The sequence below is a fragment of the Puntigrus tetrazona genome, chromosome 4 (assembly GCF_018831695.1).
Source record: "Puntigrus tetrazona isolate hp1 chromosome 4, ASM1883169v1, whole genome shotgun sequence".
In the NCBI taxonomy this organism is placed as follows: domain Eukaryota; kingdom Metazoa; phylum Chordata; class Actinopteri; order Cypriniformes; family Cyprinidae; genus Puntigrus; species Puntigrus tetrazona.
Window position 1 is genome coordinate 8,885,040 of NC_056702.1, and position 21,562 is coordinate 8,906,601.

A 21,562-nucleotide genomic window follows, 5' to 3' on the forward strand; every position below is an offset into this window, starting at 1 on the left:
TCTGGGCTGAGAGCGGAGTTCAAAGTCAGCATTTCGTAACGATCTCTCAGCCGTTTTGTTTTTCTTCTTACTCGGTGTCGTTAAAAAAAAATCCCTGTTAGTGAACGCACTTGCTTAATGCGTTTTAAAGGGGATTTGAGCGTTCAAGATTGGGAAAGCGCGCAGCATCCCGTTATTAATAATCATCACTACCTGTTGATTTTCTGTTTGTGACCGCACGGTGGCACCAAGGAGCCTAAAAGCGACCGGGACTGGGTTAAACGATACGCCGATCTCAGAAAGATATGCTTTTTTAATTGGTTTGTTTCCCGCCGGAAACAATCTGTCGGAATTCGGACGCGAAATGCAGCAGTTAGCTAACGAATAGTGAGTTAGCTAACGAATAGTGAATTAAGTCGAGTCCAAAACGAGCTCTATTTTTTATTATTATTCATTAGTGACCTTTTTGTCGTGTTTTGTACTGAAACACAAACAAAGTCGTACATCCTCAGGTGAGCGCGGCCCCTGCCTGATTGTGGTCAGGTAATGCCAATACGCTTCTGCTAATTGCACTTTGTTATGTTTAGCTAAACTTTTCTTCAACTACTAGCGAGCTGCGAAGGCCTGCTCGCACACGGTTCCTCATTTTGATGACTTTTGCGCGGTTCAAGTCTTAGGGGGCACTTTTAATAACGTAGACCGTGCACACAGTCTGCATTTAGCTCATAGGCTCTAAAAGCAGATTCGCGTATTTTTTTATTTGTGTTTAATAAATCGATGTTTGCGCACAGGCGTGTGCTTAGGCGTGTGCGAGCCATTCGTGACTTCGCCACCAGGTGGCGGTAGGTGTCTGTGCAATTTACGAAACATCTATTCTGTTCAAAACACTTCATTTCTTTAATGCAATGCACATAAGCTACTCGTTTAAATTGCAGGGCGACAGCAAACGTGCAAAAAGTGTATAAACCGAACAAAAAGTATCACTGAAAGGGCTTTACCTCGACGTTGGGTGTTTTGTGATCACTGGATATGGTGATATGAGATTATTGTATTTTTGCATGTCTGTTTACACAGGGAGTACAGGCCCATGACCAAACCTGAACGAGAGAAGCCCAACAAAGCTAAGACTCGTCTTAAAGGAACATCTGGACACCGTTTCTCTTCAGCGGAGCCTGCTGATGCTTCCAGGTGAGGTAAAGTTAGGATACACTCACAAACACACACACACACACACACACACACACACACACACAGATCAAGGCACAGATACAAGATAAATTAGATGAGTATGATATGACCAACACGTCTGGCCTTTGCCTTAAAGCGGCTCTTCTTGAAGTTGGTTAAAGGGGCCTACATCAAAGTGGGACATCACTTTGCAAAAATGCATGGGATAAAGTGAGACAGTTCCTGGCCATTTGCGTTGTTTTTTACAGCGCCACACCAAACGATTTAGCCTCTAAAACTTCAACATGTTTTTTGGGGATGGGACCCATTCACAGACCGCTCTTAAAAGGCTAGTTAGGGCGTTAAACCAACGAGACGGTTTGCAAGCTGCAATGGCTATCCAAGGCATTACCAGCGGTTAACAAGGAATCGTTTAGTTCATTCACGAAGGCGACCGCGCCGACGCGCTCTCGTCCACTAACGCGAAGAAATAGCAGCGCATTAAACGCCGCGCACCTGCTTTCAAAGGCGCGCCAATGAATAGCCGCCGAGGCGATCAAACAAACAACAAAAAAACTTTACAATGTAGTTTTAACAGCTAACAAATTGAAATATAATCCCGCGCATCAGACCCGGGTTTATAGGAGAAAACAAACGGCTTTGTGTGGATTTGTTTTGTTTTTATTATTTCGCCGCGGCTCTCCGAGTTGTAAGACGGGCAGAGGTGTTTCAATGGGAGCGCAGACGCCCAGATGCCATATTAATTATTACACTCGGGAGTGACTGGAACCTTTCCCTCGGCCTGGAGTATCGCGAAAGAAAGAGAGGCTTACAAAACGCTAATTGGACTCTGCGAATGCGCTGACAGAGCATGGTGGATATGTTTCAGAGAGACCCAGCCGGAGTGAATAGAACCCACGCTTCTTTTCTAAACGCCCTTGCTGCGCTAAAAAAGGAGAAGGGGGAAAGAGAGAGAGAGAGAGAGAGAGAGAGGGGAGGGGAGAAAGGAAAGTTGGAGGGGGCTGGGTGCTTGAATGCTGGCCTGATCTTGAATGCCTCGGCCAACTAAGAGAAATTACACAATTTCCAGCCCCCGCCCTCGCGCTGCGCTCCGCGTGCGTCGTGCGCGCACACAAAACCGGCGCAGGCAAAGTCATTCAGACGAAGTTGGTTGAAAGCAACGCGCCATTATCGTGCGCTGTGAAAGAGGCGAAATTAATCGAGAGATGCACTGGAAGCAAATAGAGCGAATAAGGTGTGAGGTTTTTTTAAAAGAAAAAAAAGCGCGCCCGCAAAACAACCCATCCGTTCCGCCTTTCCAGCTGTGATGATTTCTAATAATGACCGGCCAAATTTATCTCGCGCGGACAAAGATCGCCCGCGTGGAACAATATCGCGTGGCTGTAACGCGTTAACGGTGTAATAATTGCCGCGACGAGTGTGAATTCATAACCAAGCTACACCTGAGCCCGACGAAAGCCGAGCGCGTTCAATGAGTTTATTTACCTCTCAGCCGATTCGTCTTAAGCGCGACAGCGGTTGCAAATTATTTGTTGTGTTTGCTTTAAGATCTGGTTTATTTGATAAGCAGAGAGCCTTATGTGGCAGGGTTTGGAGGTGATTAAATAGTATGGCGAGCTATGTTGATTTCAGAAATAGTTTTTTTTTCATAAACGACAAGTCGGGGCAAGTTGTCACGTGCATTAATGTTACATTTGTTGGCGAACAATGTATATTGTAGCTTTGTTTTGTGTTCATCAACCTTTTTATCTTGTTAGTGCTGTTTAATAGCAGATTTAATTATGAAAAATAATCTTCTTTACGCATGATACTGCCATTTATAATACATATATATATATATATATATATATATATATATATATATATATATATATATTTTTTTACGATTTTATGGTGTTTAGCAGTAAATAAAGTCAGCATGCATCATTCTTATATTTTACTCAAGTTTTTTTTCCGTTACTTATCTTAAAATGAGTTATTCGTTTCTCAAAGCGTCCTGAAGAAAACCCGAAGCGCGCCGTTGTTAAATTTTACAAGGTCACGGGATGCCTTTATTGCCGCTCGGAGTTGAGTGTGTGCGTGTGTTTGTTCTCCGACAAACACTTGTCATAACCGAAAAACACCTCTAGTCATTCTTTACGAGAAGTTGTTTACTCAGTGGCAGGAGCGGCACGCGCCCGGCGTACGCAACGCAAGCGCATCTCTGGGGGCGTGGTCAGGAGGAACGCGCGGCGGGCCGCCGGCGTATTGAAAAGGCCGCGCTGTTACCATCTCACAACTCAGAGCAGGTCGAGAGTCCGGTGCAACCCCTGCCCATTGAAGCCACACGTGAACGCCACGAGCAAGACGCACGGCCGCTGGGCATCCCAAAGAAAACTTTTTGCGTTTTTTCTCGCTCCTTTTCTTTTCCTCCGCGAAATGGACATCACTGCCAAGATGGAAATAAGCGTAAACCAGCAGCAGTTCATGCCACCTGCCTGCTTTTTCGCCTCTCAGAGCATCCAGCTCAGTCCGACCGACAGCCAGTGCAGCAACAAGTCCGCGTCCAAGCAGGCGAAAAGGCAGCGCTCGTCCTCTCCGGAGCTGCTCCGGTGCAAAAGGAGGCTCAACTTCGCCGGCTTCGGGTATAGCCTGCCCCAGCAGCAGCCGCACGCGGTGGCCAGGCGCAACGAGAGAGAGCGCAACCGGGTAAAGCTGGTGAACAACGGCTTCGCCACTCTCCGCGAACACGTTCCCAACGGAGCGGCGAACAAGAAGATGAGCAAAGTGGAGACGCTGCGCTCGGCTGTGGAGTACATCCGCGCGCTCCAGCAGCTTCTGGACGAGCATGACGCGGTGAGCGCGGCGTTCCAGTCAGGCGTCCTGTCACCCACCATCTCCCAAAATTACTCCAACGACATGAACTCTATGGCCGGCTCGCCCGTGTCCTCTTACTCCTCGGATGAGGGCTCCTACGACCCTCTGAGTCCAGAAGAGCAAGAGCTCCTGGACTTCACCAACTGGTTTTGAACGTTCGCGAAATCAAGGTTGGTATGAATTAAGCTCATCTCTGTCGCCGCCGTAGCTGCGCCTCCCTGTTGTTGATGCGAGATGCTCACCATGTCCCGTTCTCTTTCTAGGAAATGCCTAAAAATCGCAGCACTCGCTTGGGAGGAACCCGGGTGTCCTCCAAGAACACAAAGCACTGCGTTTGCGCTTCGGTCCGGTTCGGATAGACTCGAATCCGCACCCAGAGATGGCCCACACAAACCGGCAAACCACGGGGTCCCGAGTGTCAAAGAGCCAAAGGACTAAAAGGGAAGAGCGGGAGTCCAGTCCTTCCAGCGCATCCGCCCAAGAAATCTATTTTTAAAATGACTTTCCACTACACTGTGGCGCGTATACTAAAAACAACAACAATAAGCAAAACGTTGTTCTTTTACCTATGCTAATGTAATCAAAGAAGGTTTGCCCTGATTGACCCCTCTCACAAACTCTAATATGCTTCCAACTTGGCGAATTTTATTATATGAAGTTCTATTTGTATAAAACATGTTGTTTTTTTGAAATATATTAAGCTATTTTTGTATGTAAGAGATTTATAGATGTTTTTGTACGCGTTCATTTTAATATGTATCTATTTTTGACCTATAGCCTGCCGTAAATCGCTCATTACCTCTCGCTTATTCAGACTTCTAGTCTCAAATGCATCGCAGCTGGCAATTCCCTTTACGGTCGTGGAGGTTTATAAGAGTTTCGATTTCAACACCAACGTGTCTTATTTAATAGGAATACTAATTGCAATGGTGATGCGACTCGGGAGTGATCAAAGGTTATGCAGCTATTGTCCAAACGGAGGTGTTTTGTGTCTCCACACTGCCTGTTCCACTTTGCCTTTACAATGCTGGGTTTTGCATCTCAGAAAATAAGAATATGCCTTATCTCCATATTTTCTACAGTTTAGTCTCATAATAAAAGTTTGGAAAAGAAATACGTTCTCTTGGGTTTGGTTTGTGCGTCGCGGCCTTTTCCGCGAAAACAGACAAGTGCAGATTTTCGTTGCGCGTATTCTTTCTTTCTTTCTTTTTTTATGGGCAACAAAAGTGATAAGCCTGCTAACCCTCGGCAGTCTGCCTGTTGTCAGGCAGGAGGAGACGTGACCAGCATGCTGGACCGTTTCACAGACTGCGCTCATAATGAATGCCAATTTGGAGAAGACGGCACTTTTGGAAAATATGCATATTGTTCGATCGCCCCACTCACGCTTTTTAAGGGTGAGCGCGGCGAAGGGAGAAGAGAGCGCGCAGGAGCCAGCCATCAGAGAGTTAGAGTTCAAAATTAATGATAACAATTAAAATAGGATTGTTAAAATACCGAGAAACAAGCCGATACGCGAAACGCGCAGGGCAAAACAGTTCAAATACTGTTAAGAACATAATGTTTACAGTTGAGATGTGTTCCTTCATGTTCCTGCCTGCCGCACCGACATCGATTTGTGCTGACCTCAAAAAATATTGAATTTTGAAAAAAAAAAAAAAAACCCATTTCAACCACGATTATGCATTTTATCGATATATTATTATATTCAGCCTTTTTATAAGGGTTGTTTTATGTCTTTTGCAAAACTTCTGGCCAGTCGAACCGCCAACGCATGTTCTAGGCTACTTTATGGCAAAAATACAGACATTTCAAACATGTTCATCATATGGGCTCAATGGTGTGTTTAGTTTCTTGCGTTTTAAAGAAACACCTAAAACGACTCGAAAATGCAAACAATGTTGAAACGTATTCGTTAAAAAAAAAAAAAAAAAAGAAGACACCCGTTAAGTTACGCGTAAGCAAGTCGGAGTCGCTGAGTTGAAATAACAGTCGTGGAGTTTGACAGGTAAAGTGTGTGCGCGCGGGGCGGGCGCGTGCCTGCTGTAATGAATTGAAAGGCTCCGCGCGCGCGCGTGTGGCGCTCGAGTGGAGTCGGCTGAAGGCGCGTGTGCCTTTCTGACAGCGACTCAACAACTGCCCCTTTAAAAACACGGCGTCTTCAAGCGAAGGCTGTGCGCAGGAGGCAGGTGTTGAAGAAGAAGAAGAAAAAAAACATGTTCCGGGCGAAAGTAGGCGAGCTTTGTTTTGGGTAAGACGACGTACCCCATCTTATCAATTATAGCCAAGCTTTCGCGCTTAGCTTAGATTCAAACCGATTTTTTTTTATTTTAAACCAGCAAGTTTGGTAAAAGATGTTCGAGACTTTTTTTTAAAGATACACTGTTAAAAATAAAGGTTCTCTTTGGCGTCCATGCTTCAGTGAGAAAACCTTTAACATCCATTGAACTTATCCGTTATTCTTTAGTGGAAAAGGTCGTATTGTTTAAAGCATCTTTACACTGAAAAGGAATAAGTTTCGGAACTTTTTACCGAAAGGTTCTTTTTGGAGCCCAGAACGGTTCTTCCATGGAATTGCTTTGGTAACCCCCAGTATACAGTCAGGTGTCCCAGAATCCCCTGCGGCTGTGTGATTCGCTGTGACATGTTAAACCACCATCCAAATTGGAAGGGTCTGAACTGGCGACTAGCTGGAGAAATCAATTTTTGCGCTTATCCATCAGACGCTTGACCAAGCACCTTCTTATTGTACGGTGCTGGACCCATTTGTCAGTTACATTTCAATAGCCAGAGCTTCATATTTATCTGGTGTGAAATTAATTTAGGGAAGAGAGGCAGTGCTTTTTTTTTTGCTCTAAATCCTAAAAAAAATCAATAAATCGGGATGCCTTGGATGGATAAAGCACATTTTCCACTTGATTTTCCGTCCCCTTGTGTCTGCCGGCGAAAGATTAATGAAATATCACGTTCAGATCTGTGGCTTCCCTCCAACAAGCTTGTTTAATCAAGAGACGTGGCAGAAAGGAACAACTTTCACAAAGAAAGTGCAAAACAAAAACCATTCAATTTTAATTCAATTGTGTTTTAATAGTCTAATCTTGGTGCAGCTTCGTTGTTTTTGTCTCCAACGCAGTCCCCCCGTGATTTTCATGCTGAAACTCTTTCCCATTGTGAATGCTCTTCGTGGTTAACCTGAAAACACAAGACACCAGTCCCCCTCGCAAACCATTCACGCTCCATCTGAACAGTGTCCAAGGGAACGGCGGCGAGCAATGCAGTGCGTGTGTAGCTGTGCGGCGCAGCCCATTGGAGCCCGTCCGCGTGTCCATCCCATTGTGGCAGAATGTTGCCTCCTCATTATGCCACGCCTGAATAGAACGGGAGCGGCAGCATGTAACCCACACTGATTAGTGATCCGGGCCCCTCTGATGTTCTCCCTGTTCAAATTCATGGGGACTTCTTGTTATCGCTCCTCTCCAGCCTCCCTTTCACTCTCTTTGAAAGTGCTGCCATCCCTGCCTCTCAACTTCTTCTACAGACTTTGCAAATCTAAAGACGCAGACTGTTAGACAGCACTCACTTCCTCATGAGTGCCCAGAAAGCTTTTCACGACTGTCCAATGTCCATGGCCATTTCTTTAGGCTAAATGAGACCGGTCGTTCTCTGTTTTTCTCGCTACCTCGATCCTTTTCATTCCCCCCCTGCCCCATCCTTCCCTCCGCTTTCTTATACAAATGCTCACTTTTGTTGTTCCTGAATGTGACGGTGCTCTCTGTGCTTGTCGGAGCTCTTCTCTTTCCTCTGCTTAGCCCTGCGGGTCTGGTGAGTGATTATCGGTCATGATTGGGAGTTGGACGACCGCACTGAACAAACTCTTCGCTCTGTCTATGCAGAATTGCAAATGGCGTTAATAAAGGCTGTAGCCTGCATGAAATATGAGCTGCTTGACTTTGGCCCTGAAGAGTGCAACGTAAACAGCGTTTCAGTACCACAGACAGCACTCCTCTCCACTCTACTATATGTTCAGCAATGATGGCTCGCTTTTGGGCAGCGACTGAAATCTGTGCCGGGTTTCTGACGTTCAGCCAGTCAAACAGTGTTTATTCCTTTTTAGCGAGTTACTGACATGGGTGCTAAAAGGATAATTAAAAAGCATTGTTGTAGTTAATTTTGATTTAGTTACATAAATGGGACAATATTTGTACAGTCTTACTTGATCTTTTGAAAAAGTATACAAAAGTATACAAAATATGATATGAATCTCTACTTCTTTAATTGGCCCACTTGTATTTACTACATAATATAATATAATATAATATAATATAATATAATATAATATAATATAACATAACATAAGATAACATAATATAATAGAATATAATAGAATAGAATATAATTGTAATGCATAATTAAATGTCAAAAAATATTTCCTATAATATACATGAAATATAATTTAAATTGATATAATTATTTTAGTTGTGATATATTCTCACATACACTACTGTTAAAAAGTTTGGGGTAAAAGAAATTAAAATAATCAAAGCAATAATAAAACATTTATAGCATCATTAAAGCTTTTTGATCTTCGTATTAATCAAAAACACTTTGTGAAAAAAAAAAAAAACATTCCACAAAAATATTAAGCAGCACACCTGTTTGCAACGTAGTACTGAAGTACTTTTGATTAGCATATCAAAATCATTTTTGCAAGATCATGTGAAACTGGAGTAATGGCAACTGAAAATTTTGATTTGCATTACAGAAATAAATTTGTAAAAATAATGGAAAACTCTTATTTTACTTTTTTTTGGTAAATGTATTTCTTTCAAATAAATGCAGCCTCAAAATTTTTTTATATACATAAAAGTTATATATATATATATATATATATATATATATATATATATATATATATATATATATATATATATAATGTAAGCATTTTTGTGTGTTAATATGGCCTAATTATTGGTGCAAACAGTTGTTGCTGATTCATCATAGGTTGCTGGAGTCATCGAAGGGGTTGGCGACAACTGAGTTATGAATGAGGATAAAGAGAGGCAGGTGAGCAAGGAAGTCAAGAAGATCGAGGGAGCGCAAACTGCGAAGTTCCTGTCTCACCGATGCCTCGTGCTCAGGCCTGATGCCCCCTGCCTTGAGCTCCACTAGGAGCTGCTCTGCCCCAATGCAGCCCTCTGGCACCACAGCACCCCCTGTTTGGGCCTCCAGCAGGAACAAGAACAACTGCTGTACAACAAACACACATACTCAGGTTAGTATCAATGAATGTAATATCTGTTCCATGTGTTTATGTGCATAATGAACATACACACAGACTACACATTCATATATTACATAATCAAAAACTTTTTTGGATGTGATTAATTATGGCTTATATATATATATATATATATATATATATATATATATATATATATATATATATAGTCGAGAAAGGGTTTAAGCATAAAAACTGTAATACTGCTTTAAATTGTTGTTGTCGCCCCCCAAAAAATGTAAAAAGTTTTCTGTTTAATTTAATTGCAATTTTGTTTTTGTATTTCTGAGCAAAAAAAAAAAAAATACTGATTTAAAGATGATACACACTAAAATGTCATTCAGTGTAATACATTTTTAAAGGCATATTTACAACAAAAAATGTATTTATGACATATCAAAAGACTAATTGCTTTCACCCCAAATAATTATACATTTTCAAAATTTTCCAATATTTTAGGTTTTACCCATTTGTCAATAAAATTGAATATGCTCCCTTATATATAGTTACATATAGTTTTGTACATAACTTGTGGTTCACAGCAGCATGGACCCATACATATATCCCTCCCTCCACATGTGTAAATCCCTCGTGAATATAATCATTTGGCCCCGGTCATCACCTATTGCACACTTCTAGATAGTCAGGGCATTGATGTCGGTATAACCTGTGTGTTGGTGTGTGCGCGTGAAAGCGTGTGCTCGGGTTCACACGTGTGTCTGAGGGGGCTCAAGTTACAGCGGCCTTTTCCTACTCTTCTGTGAGCGCACCTGTTTGCACAGTTAAATGCATCCAAGGTAATGACTAAAAGTGAGTGTGTGTGTGTGTGTGTGTGTGTGTGTGTCCTGTAATCCCCTGGCAAAGCGCCCACTCTTCTCTCCTCTCGCTCGATAACAATTCAAGCCCAGCTCACTCTGTAATTAGCCTCCCCTCTCCACCTAACCCCAAGACCCGGGCAGGAGCTCAGTTTCCCCAACCTCCGCCATCAACTTTTAAATCTCCACGCTTTTCAGCAGCCGTCCCTCTCTGTTCAATGGGCCCGGTCGGGTCTTGCTGCTGAATGGCCACCTTATACCTCTGCTTTATCCGAGATGAGCAGTATGTCTTTGCCTGATTACAGAGCACGCTGCACTGGATGTACACTGCCGGCCACTTTAATGAGATTACAGCCTGTAATCCATGAATACGAGGGAGGGGGAAGGCTGAAGGAAAAAAAATGAGAGAAAACCTCATTTCTCTATGCACATGCAAGGTGCTTGACGGAAACAGCTAGTTTTACTAAGCCAGCGTTTGAGCGTTTGAGTTTTTTATGGTCTCTATTTCACTGTAATTAGTTCCTACTGAGAGAGGGAGAGGGAGAACGAGGGACAGAATTGCCGAATGATCAGAGTTTGCCAGCGAGTATGACAGATGTTCATTTTTAACACTAAATACCATTATACAAAACAAACCTTGGCTTTGCAAAGCTTCGTCTCCAGAGATTTGAAATCCATCTTGCTGATGAGGGAGCGCATGAAATCACTGTGAATTAAAAAGGAGGTCTTTCAGATCAATATTTGATGAAATAATGCTGATACAATTTTAGATATATTGATTATTATTAGTTTATTAAATTATTTTAGCACTCATGTAACTGGTATTATCACTGTACAATTAAAATATCAATATAAGTGGTTTTAAATATAATTTTATATATATATATATATATATATATATATATATATATATATATATATTATGAAATAAATATATAATTATGATGAATTAGTTATTATATACATACATATATATATTCATATATATATATATATATATATATATATATACACACACAATACAATATATAAGATGATGGGGTTATGCAAGGATAGCTGGTATGTTGCTGTATTTTGGCGGGTATTTTTCCAGCGGGACCTAATCGTGTGGCGCGTTGTTTTGGGTTTTGGTGGTGGGGGGGGGTCAATGATGCTAAAGTGTTTTGAGCCCATTGTGGTTGCTCATTATGGCCTGTCCCCTAAAACAATGATCCCAAACCCGCCAGTATAACGGATAAAAAAAAAAAAAACTGCCCCAGTGTGAGGAGGGTGTTCAGGGGACATCCTCTGGAGCAATGTGCCCAACACACACCTACACAAATATACACTTGCACGCGCACACACTGGGATAATTGCTCGGAGGCAATGGCTATTCAGTCGGGACAGAGCGCCACTGTCCAGCGTGTGGCACAGCGATGGTCATCCCCCGTGCTAACGAGCCCCTCCGTTCAGGAGCATGCTGGGAGGAGAATAGCTGCTGGTACGCCACCCTTAGACTAACCGCTATTGGCCTGTTCGCCCGGGGTAGTGGTAAGGCAGGAGGGGGTTTGATGGGAATGAGGGGAGACAGGCCAGCTAATGATCATTAATTGCACTTGGTTTGCAGAAAAAGAGCCCAAACTGCAGCGTGGATAATAGCCGGGGCAACAGAGAGCACGCCAGCGACAGAAAGGAGGATAATAGCAGCTCTAACCCATTTCTATTGTTGCGCCCCATCACCGCGGACCTCACGCTTACGTAATTGCCAAAGTTTTGGCGGTTCTGGCAGGGGGGTTGCAAGATATGGTTGGGTTTTTGGAAGGGGCAGACGGGTGACCCACTTAAAGTTTGGGTGGACGGAGTTGTTTTGACAAGCCGGTTTTGGCGGTAAGTGTGTTTATGTTTTGGACCGGGTCAGAGAGTGCGGAAGAGAGATAGAGGCGGGATGCTGAAGGAGGTCGTTTCAGGTTTCCCTCCAGTTTTTTTTTTTGTATTGGTGCAGTGAGTCACGCAGTGATTCGCAGCTGAGTCGGTCCAATTAAGCCACAGATTTACTGTTCTTGTCACTGGAATTGAACCTGCGGACAGCTCAGAACACTCGCGGGCCACCCAGGACGTTTTTACCTATGCTTCCAACCCACAAAAACATACACAGGTAGATGAAGACGCTATGTTTTGAGGAAGCGCCGCTCATATCTCTGTATGGAAATGTGATGGTTAAACTTAATCACAGCTCTGAGAGAAAGTGCCAAAGCGCAGACAGATGGTGAAAGTAAAAAATGGCAGGAGGTGCTGTGGACAGGCAGTCAAGGAACTGGATTTTGACGTTTATTGAGGGTTATGTCCACTGTAATGAGCGAACACGGGTGTATATCAGCTAATGAATGGGGTCAAATTCATATCAGGGTTCAGAAGAGGTTGACGGAAAAGGTTAACGCACATAAATGTCCCTATTGTGGCCTTTCCAAAGAAACACCCTTGTTCCTTTTTGTTTCGTTTGACCACTAGTGCAGGGAAAAGGCATCGCTCACTCGCTCAAAGAGCAGTGCCGTAAATCAGCGAAGAGGCGTGACCCCAGATCCCCTCGCACACATAACCCAGGAAACCCAGAATGGGCCCCTGCGTTGAGTGGAAGCTGTTAAAGATCCTAAAAAAAAGTGAGCGCGAATGAAAGAGCCTGTGTGTGGGAATTTCTGGCATATGGGCTGTAATGTAGCATCACAGCCAAATGCCCCCAAACCCTCATCACAGTAATGGACTTCAAGACGACACACGACCGCCCAGGCTGTCATGGGTCACCCTCCAATCGCACGTCACGTTACATTTTGTACGATCGAATGGCAACAGACGCTTCTAACGGATACACAAATTTTGGGTCCTGCACACACAAACACTTATGAACTGGCCGTGAATATTTATGGAAGGTCAGTGACTCCTCTTCTAACGCTATTGTGTACGTTGAACGCTTGGCCTGCTGACTCACTCGAGTGTGGCTATTTTCTGGGCCAGACTGGCCACTACAGCAAACAGACGCAGATCCGTAAGGCCTTCTGTCACTCTGAAATCAACCAGCTCCAGAATCTGAGAAAAGATCATATACGTATTTAAATAAAAGCAAATACACGTTTAAATAAAGACAATATAGTTTTTTTAGTGCAAGCACAAGGATTATTATAGCAAACTAAAATTAAAACCATTTTTCATTACTTGAAATTAAATAAACGTTAACTGAAATAAAGGCAATATTTCTTATTTTTATTTAGTTTTTATCAACATTTTGTTTGTTTTGATGAACCGTAACAGAAAGAAATGAATGAAAACTACGTAGACATATAAACACAAGAACTACTGCTTAATAAAATTACTAAAACTTTAACTGAAATTAAAAATAAAAACTTAAAAATATAAATAAAAATGGTAACACTTTACAGTAAGGTGTCATTTATTACTATTTAGTAATCTTTGTTCATTTTAGTTAATAAAAATACAGTAATACATTGTTAGTTCACAGTGCAGTAATTAATGTTAACAAACACAGATTGCGCATTTAATAATGCATTAGTAAATGCTGAAATTAACATGAACTAATGTTAATAAATTGTGGAAGTGTAGTTTATTCTTAGTTCATGTTAACTAATGCAGTAATTAATAATTGACTATTAATTATTGCATTATTTGTTGCTCTTTATTTTGTTTTATATATTTGATAATATATAAAACATAAAATAAAAAACAACAAATAATGAATGCAATAATTAATAATCAGTTACTTAATAATTTTACAATTAATTTTTTATAAATTAAAATAATTTTTTTATATTTATATATATATATATATATATATATATATATATATATATATATATATATATATATATATATATATATATATATATCGACACAGATTTTATTGGTTGTGTTTGGTTTGTTACCTAATTTGCATGATTCCTTTATACAGGCAGTACATGCAAATAAATGTCGCTATCAGCCGGCCCAAATCATTCTTAGTGAATTGCCTCCAGACATTGTGATAAAAACGAGAGACAGGCAGATCGTATTTGTTTTGCGTGTAAAGGTGGCGACTACCCTGTACACATATATTTCCTCTTCTTCAGTCAGAAGTTCTGGGGGAATGATCTCTTTCAATGCCAGCAGCACTTGGAGACAGCTCAGATAACCATCTCCATCACTATCAGCCTGCAGGCACAGAGCATCACAGTCAGGGTTAGTGACAGTTAAGTGATTACTGTCATTACCAGCGTATGAAAATGAACAAAACCGTTCTTTTTGATGTGGAAACTGTCCGATTTTTTTTTTACTCACGGCCTCAAAAGCCCTTTTGTACATGGACAACTTGTCCTGACTGAGGATGCAGTACTTGGCCAGAAAATCAACTGCAAAAAAGCACACAAGGTTATTAAAAAGTGGGTGACGCTTTACAATAAGGCTGTAATCATTAACAATAATTAACATGAATGCCGACACATTTATATCTTAATAAATGACATTATTTACAATTACCTGCAACATTTTTCTCAATAGATCAAATAATAAAAAAAGGGATTTGAATAGAGCCCCATTTTAAAGTGTCACAAATAAGTGGATTAACCATGTTATGAATGCAATTTTTGTCATTTATACTCACCAAGGATGCATTTATTTGATCAAAAATACAGTAAAAACATTAATATTGTGAAATATTGTTTCCTGCAATGCCAAAAGTGAAATTTCAACAGCCATTACTTCAGTATGCAGTGTCACATGATCCTTCAGAAATTATCATCATATTATGTGGATTTGCTGTACTGCCATGATACATTAAAAAAAAACCTCTTGTAACACTAAAAATGTCTTTACTGTCACTTTTGATGTCTTCACTGCTTAAAAGTATTCATTTCTTTCAAAAATCTTACTGACTGGTGCATTTGAAAATTTGGAGGCTATTGTATTTGGCCTAAAGAACAATGCCAGAGAAGCTAAAGCCATGTATTTTACTATTTACTACGAATGAATTACAATGAAACCGGTCACCGGTTACAACGAAGCCTTAAGTGCTGGGAAAGACAGAAAACCAACCATTTGGCCAGACAGATGGGAATGAAAACTAAGATGAGTTAGGAAAAGAGGATCAGAACCAAAAAGTTAAAAAGAAATGGAAGAAAAGGGAGGGAAGGAAGCTGTGGAGAACTCATTTAAGCTGCTTCCACTCCAATACATGAAACGAACTACAATGATAGACAGAATCCACTGAATAATGGATCTATTCATCAGCGAGGCAGAAGAATAGGGAGGAAAGAGTTGATATCAGTGTGGATTTAAAGCACTGGGCCCAATGAGCTGCGGCCTGCTCGCAGGGGGCCGATTCAATCTGCCATTTATCAGCTTACCCCTAATCAAACCCGGGCCTTGCATGGCCTCTCCCATTCACATGCAAAGTGTTACATTCGCATGTAGTCAACTTGACTTGTTAAGGCCTGATTGATCAAAACCTCTCGGTCCAGGGACGCACATCTGTTTGCAAATAACTGCGGCTAGCGGGAGCTCTGGTGTCACCCCGGTCCCTCGGCAGCGCTTGGATTTAGCGTCAAATCTGAAACAGTGATCTGTTCGGATCATTGAGCTGATCTGTATTCACTGACTCTCTCTTTATCTGCACTCATCTGTCTCAGATGCTCCCAAGACACTGAATCTGACGTCCCAGTCTTGCTGCCACTGTCTGGATCTGATCCGACTGGGCTGCACATGTGTATTCATCTGCTTTCTCACTATATGGGCTCCGCAGCCGGGACGCTCGCACTTGACAATTGTGTTCTCTCTGTGTCTAGTAATGCCATGTCTGGCTCATGAAAAATGCATAGCGGATGCAGCCAGATTCATGGCATGTTCACAACATGCACACTCACACCAGGAGGTATAAACGTAGCTCTTTTCCCCCATATTTGCTCTAATTTAGTCTTGTTTTCCAGAATTTTTTTTTAGAACATTAGATAATATTTATTGATTCATTTTCCAGTTGTCATTTTTGTTGAGCTTAAACCTTATTTATTTATTTTTTTATTTGCTCATTTTAGAAATGTAAACTTTATATAAAATATAAAAGAAACCCTGTATGCATGTATTTATATATTTATTTTTGCTTATTTGGCAGTTGTTTAATTAATGAATTGAATTTATTTATTTATTATTATATATTGTTTTCTTTCAGTATGAATCAAATTTGATTATTTAGATATTTATTTATTTACTTACATTGCAAGTTCACATTTTTTATTAAGCTTAATTAATTTATTGATTTGCTTATTTTTAGAAATGTAAACTTTATATAAAATATAAAAGAAACACTGTATGTATGTATTTCTATATTTATTTTTGCTTATTTGACAATTGTTTAATTAATGAATTTATTTATTTATTTCTTATTAATATTATTATTAGTAGTAGTATATTGCATTCTTTCAGTATAAATCTAATTTGTTTATTTATATATTTATTTATTTACTTACAATGCAAGTTCACATTTTTTATTAGCTTAATTTATTGATTTGTTTATTTTAGAAATGTAAACTTTACATAAAATCTCAAATAGAACATTATTTATTTATTTAGTTCGTTATTACTTATTTGCCATTTTGTTACTCTAAACATTATTTGTGCATTTCCTTCTCTATTTGCTTATTTTTATCATCTTTAAGCATAAACCTTATTTATGTATTTATTTACTTTACAAGTTTGCATTTTTTATTAAGCTTAAACTTTATTTATTTACATTTACATTTAAAAATAATTCAAGCATAAACTTACATAAACATTTATTTATTTGCTTTTTTTAAGCAAAAACTTCAGTCATTCATTCATTCTTAACTTCAAAATATATTTGTTATATTTATGCTTTTTTTAATGATGCAAGGCAGGAAAAACTTAAAGCATTATATATATATATATATATATATATATATATATATATATATATATATATATATATATATATATATTTTATCAATTTTATTTTACTGTAAAAGGAGACGACCCATTTATTAGGAATATGAGAGTTAAAAAGCAGAAATAATTTTGTTTTTGTACTCAACATATTGATGAAGTTACCTTATAGTCCGGTAAAAAAAAATTGCTTTAATTTTTAGGTTGATTTATCAGTCGTCATCTTTCTAACTTTCTAAAATATGAAAGCAGTTTCTGACACTTTCTATATCTGCACCGTATCCCTTATTTTGCTTCCTCCAGAGGCCTTTGAACTTCACTATAGTCCTCTGTTAAACTCCATCATGGATGTCTTTTAGACCCCACCAGAGTACTGCATCCTATCTCAGACCACCGGTCCACTCAGGGATTTGTGGCTCATGGTGTGTGTGTGTGTGTGTGTATGCGTATGTTTGGGGGGGGGTTTCTGTGCCGTGGAATCAATTGAACAAAAGGTGCAGTGGAGTGAGAGATTGAGGGAGGAAGCACAGGCAAATGTGCGGCAAGGGGGATGGAGGGGGCACAAAGCTCCTGGGCTAACGCCTCCCGCCTGATAGCCTTATCTGATTCTACTTCAGCGGCTGATGGCTTTTTTTCAACTGTGGGCTTTGCTGCACACAGGTTGGGCCCTTTGGTGTGAAGCCTAGCAGAAAATGTTAATCAAGAGAAGTCGTCTTAAAAAAATAGGTGGAGAGAGAGAGAGAGAGAGAGAGAGAAAGAGACCGAACGGGAGATTGCAAGAACAGAATTTCTCGTAATCTCTAATGGGAGTGACGGCAATTCAGTAGCAAATGGAGGTCCGAGAATAAGAGAAGTGTGACGGGGTGACAAGAGCCGGGCGACGTGCACCCCGTCAACCACATTTGCGCGTTGGTGCTTTGTTGCTCTCTTTTTCCACTCCTCTATGAGGGCTGACGGTCTCAAGCCGGTATCGTTCTATCCAAAAGGCTGAAGACGCCATAGAAAACTGCAGTCACATCCCATTTAACACTCAGTCTTCAGGGCAGGACTTCACAGCTGTTTCACTGCAATGCACTGATTGCACGTCCTTTCACGGCTTTAGCCAATGAATAATGGATGTTCATTTTTGCTGTTCTGTATACGGTTATTTCTTACTGTCTCGGAAAGTCTAGTTTCATTTTCTTTTTTGATTTACGTTCGGATGATGCAACTTTTTTTTGCCGTTCAAAAGTAACGCCGTTATTCGTACACAGAGACTCATTGTGCATTATTGAGGCCGTTTTTGTACCCGTATTTGTTTGTGCTCCATATTTAATCCCGTAGCTTTGTTTATGTTCATCATCATTCGGATAGACTCCCTTACATAGTTTACTAACAAGGTCAAATTGAGTCTGCAGACTATGACCTCTTTTCTCAGATTGGGGTCGCTCTACATACAGTATATGTAAAAGCATGACAGTGGCTATCAAAAGCGCAGTAACGGTCAAAACCAAATAAAATTGAGTCTTTATTCCAACTAGAGGTACACGCTTTGGATTTCTGGAAAATAAACTAATGGCTAACATTGGACATATGCAGCATTTTTCATTTTATTTCATGAACATTTGTGTCATTCCAGTGATTTCTAATTATTGTTTAATAAGTGAAAATGGAAAGGAAAAAGGAGACAATTTGCAATGGCGATTTTTCATCTTGAATGCATAAAATGAAATAATATTTTCACACTTTTGTGCATCATTGCCATTTTACATTTGACAAAATTAAAGCTTGATTTAAAAAAAAAAAACGACCGATAAAAGTGACATAATCTGCTGAAAAAATCCGTAGATCGTTTTAGTTTAATTAAAATCATTTTGTAAAATTTTTGAAAGATTTTATTCTAATATCCAAAACAAGGATAAAAAAAATCTATACAAAAAGGCATTTTTCTAATAACACACACACACACACACACACACACACACACACACACACACACACACACACACACACACACTTGTTTCTGTGACTTCTGAGGACTTTCCATAGACCTCTATTAATTTTTAACCCTAAACACTTACACTTAAAAACATCATAACTGATAAACATCACTTACTATTTGTTTATGTTTTACTATCCTGTATCCAATGTTCCAATGTACTATCTAGTGTACAAAAACACAGTATATGAATATATATATATATATATATATATATATATATATATATATATATATATATATATATATATATATATATATATATATATATATATATATATATATATATATATATATATATATATATATTAGACACTTTTGAGCTGATATCATACAAAAGTAAAAGTATTTGATAAAGTATACTTGATTTTGTTATATAATACTCCATAAGACACATGCTTTATTCAAAAATGTTTACCTGTCACTAAACTCTTTTGGTGGCCACTCTACGTGCTTTCCCGGCCTATGCCACATCTACACCCCACACACACACACACACACACACACACACACTTTGCATGCACTCTGCCACGTGCAGGTCGCTGCGGTGCTGACCCAACTGACAAATAACTTACGCAGGCCGTCCAACTCTCTGCTGTGCTCCTTGATTATTCGAAATTTGGCACTGTACTTTGGTCCCTTTGAACAAGTGCAGGGGGCAAATTTTGGCAGACCTCTCGAAGCGAGCTTTGTTGTTGGCCGCCGGACACGCGGCTCCGCCCCTTCACTGCCCTTGAAAAGGAGGGGGGAAAAAAACAAACAAAGACACACGCAGGCACCACACTCCTCCTGCTGGCTGCATGCCATGCACTCTCAAACACACACAGACCACAATCCCTCACAAACCACTACACCCTGATTTCCACCGATAACTCCACAAAGGGCAAATCATCTGTTATAACTTATCTACAGCGATAACCCCACAATGGCCAAATCATCTGCCATTATCGCCGCTGCTCTCCTTGACATTGTCCCTTTATTAAGGGCATTGTGGAAAGGCCCACTCTGTTTGGACGCAGCATAATAGAGTCTTTGACAGATTCACTTCTCTCCCTCTCGCTGTGAGCTTTGAAAACAGCGAGCATATTCCATGCTTCGTGCTCGTCAATAGCCGGACTGTTTGTTTGCCTAGTCACTCTGAGCTAATGGTAAACACACGCAGCTATTCCATCCTTTAGCGCTGTGCAAATAGAGCTTACATAAAGGCACTGTACCCCTACACACACGCACACACACACATACGCACGCACACTTTCTGGTCTTTCAGGATGCTGAGCTTTTGAAGAAGCCATTCAACAAGGGAAACACATAGTCAGCCTCCTACACAGTCTGAACGCTAACCGCTAGCAGGCTAGCAAACAAGTAGGGTGGGGCAGTCTCAGGCCTACCAGGTGTTCTCTGTCAGTGCTAACATTTATCAGAGATCTCCACTTTCTCCAAGTGACAAGAAGAAACATAGATAAGGGCTACTGGAAAGATTGTATGAACACCATCACAAAGTTCTCTTTCTAACTTACTTTAAGCTCAGAGTTTCTTTGTTGGAATGAATTTTTGGAGTCACTTTATGTAGATTGTGCTTAACTGTAATCATTTGATAACCCGGTAACACTTCTGTCGACAATAAGTAACTTTGCACCTACATGTCAACTAACTTTCATTAGAGTTTAAGTATATTTATGTCTGCTAAGTCTTTATTGTGACGATCATTGTTATTATACGGGCTATAGGTAGCTTTTCAAGAACATGTCAACTTATTCTAAGCCTAACCCTACCAGTCTACCAATCCTCCACTAACACTCTGATGAAAGTTAGTTGACATGTAGGTGCTAAGTTACTTATTGGCAACAGACTGTTCATAAGGGAGCATCAAAATTAAGTGAAACCGATATCCCTGTTGAAAAAAACAGCATATGCTGGTCAGGTACATATGGGATGCTGGTCTTTTGTCACTTTCTACATTTTTATACTTCACTTAAAATACCTTCCAGTAATTAATTTCATAATTATACTGTTGTCTCTGTAACACCTTACCAAACTACCAAACCTGACCCTGCTCTTAACAGTGTTTTGCAATTCAAACTTTCTTTAAGCTCTGAGTTTTTTTGTTGTACACAATATGTGCACTGTACTAAGTCATTTTATTTAATTATTAATTAGTGCATATTATTATACTTATAATTACAATGCAAACTTAACTAAAATATGACAGTACTAAAAAATTCTGATATAATATATAACAATTAAATTTACAGTAACAACACCTTTATCAATTGAATTAAACATTAGAAATAATCATAATAAAATAACTTTTTTTCCTGCTCTGTGGTTTAAAGTTTGTTTGAAATAGTATACTAAACATACAACCTTTTATGTGCAACTTTGTATTGTATATTTTAATTTATTGTGTTTATTTTATTTAGATTTATTTAGATTTTATTTTATTTTATTAAGTATCCAGATACTGTCAAAGTAATTAATATGTTCTAGAAAGTGTGCATTTGTGTAGGATACATTTCACACATAATACTGTAAAACAGTCGTGTTGGTAATTTT

The 21,562-nt window shown here is 39.8% G+C and overlaps 2 protein-coding genes across 13 annotated transcripts in view; one reads left to right on the plus strand and one right to left on the minus strand.

Annotated features, from left to right (window-relative positions):
* Nucleotides 1–78: 78 nt before the first annotated feature.
* ascl1a (achaete-scute family bHLH transcription factor 1a) lies at nt 79–5,137 on the plus strand. 4 transcript variants are annotated; one of them, XM_043236991.1, is made up of 4 exons: nt 79–821; nt 1,054–1,167; nt 3,326–4,193; nt 4,287–5,137. In XM_043236991.1, exons 2-3 carry the CDS (start codon nt 1,158–1,160, stop codon nt 4,174–4,176), a joined length of 861 nt encoding a protein of 286 aa, XP_043092926.1. In that variant the 5' UTR covers nt 79–821; nt 1,054–1,157; the 3' UTR covers nt 4,177–4,193; nt 4,287–5,137. The 4 variants fall into 4 exon arrangements, with proteins under 4 accessions (XP_043092926.1, XP_043092925.1, XP_043092927.1 ...); XM_043236990.1 differs by having other exon boundaries at nt 79–522; XM_043236992.1 differs by having other exon boundaries at nt 79–491.
* A 1,842-nt stretch (nt 5,138–6,979) lies between these two features.
* Nucleotides 6,980–21,562, minus strand: part of LOC122343470 — a 49,385-nt gene continuing 34,802 nt past the window's right edge. For 3 of the 9 annotated variants that reach the window (XM_043237950.1, XM_043237948.1, XM_043237954.1), the window contains 4 exons: nt 14,182–14,489; nt 13,079–13,176; nt 10,753–10,822; nt 8,911–9,270 (listed from right to left, as the gene is read on the minus strand). In XM_043237950.1, coding sequence (XP_043093885.1) covers nt 9,019–9,270; nt 10,753–10,822; nt 13,079–13,176; nt 14,182–14,489 — 728 coding nt within the window. In that variant the 3' untranslated portion in view covers nt 8,911–9,018. Of the gene's footprint in view, nt 8,157–8,910; nt 9,271–10,376; nt 10,504–10,752; nt 10,823–13,078; nt 13,177–14,181; nt 14,490–21,562 lie in introns of those variants that run through there. The other 6 variants (XM_043237952.1, XM_043237953.1, XR_006250786.1 and 3 more) reach the window with 6 other exon arrangements.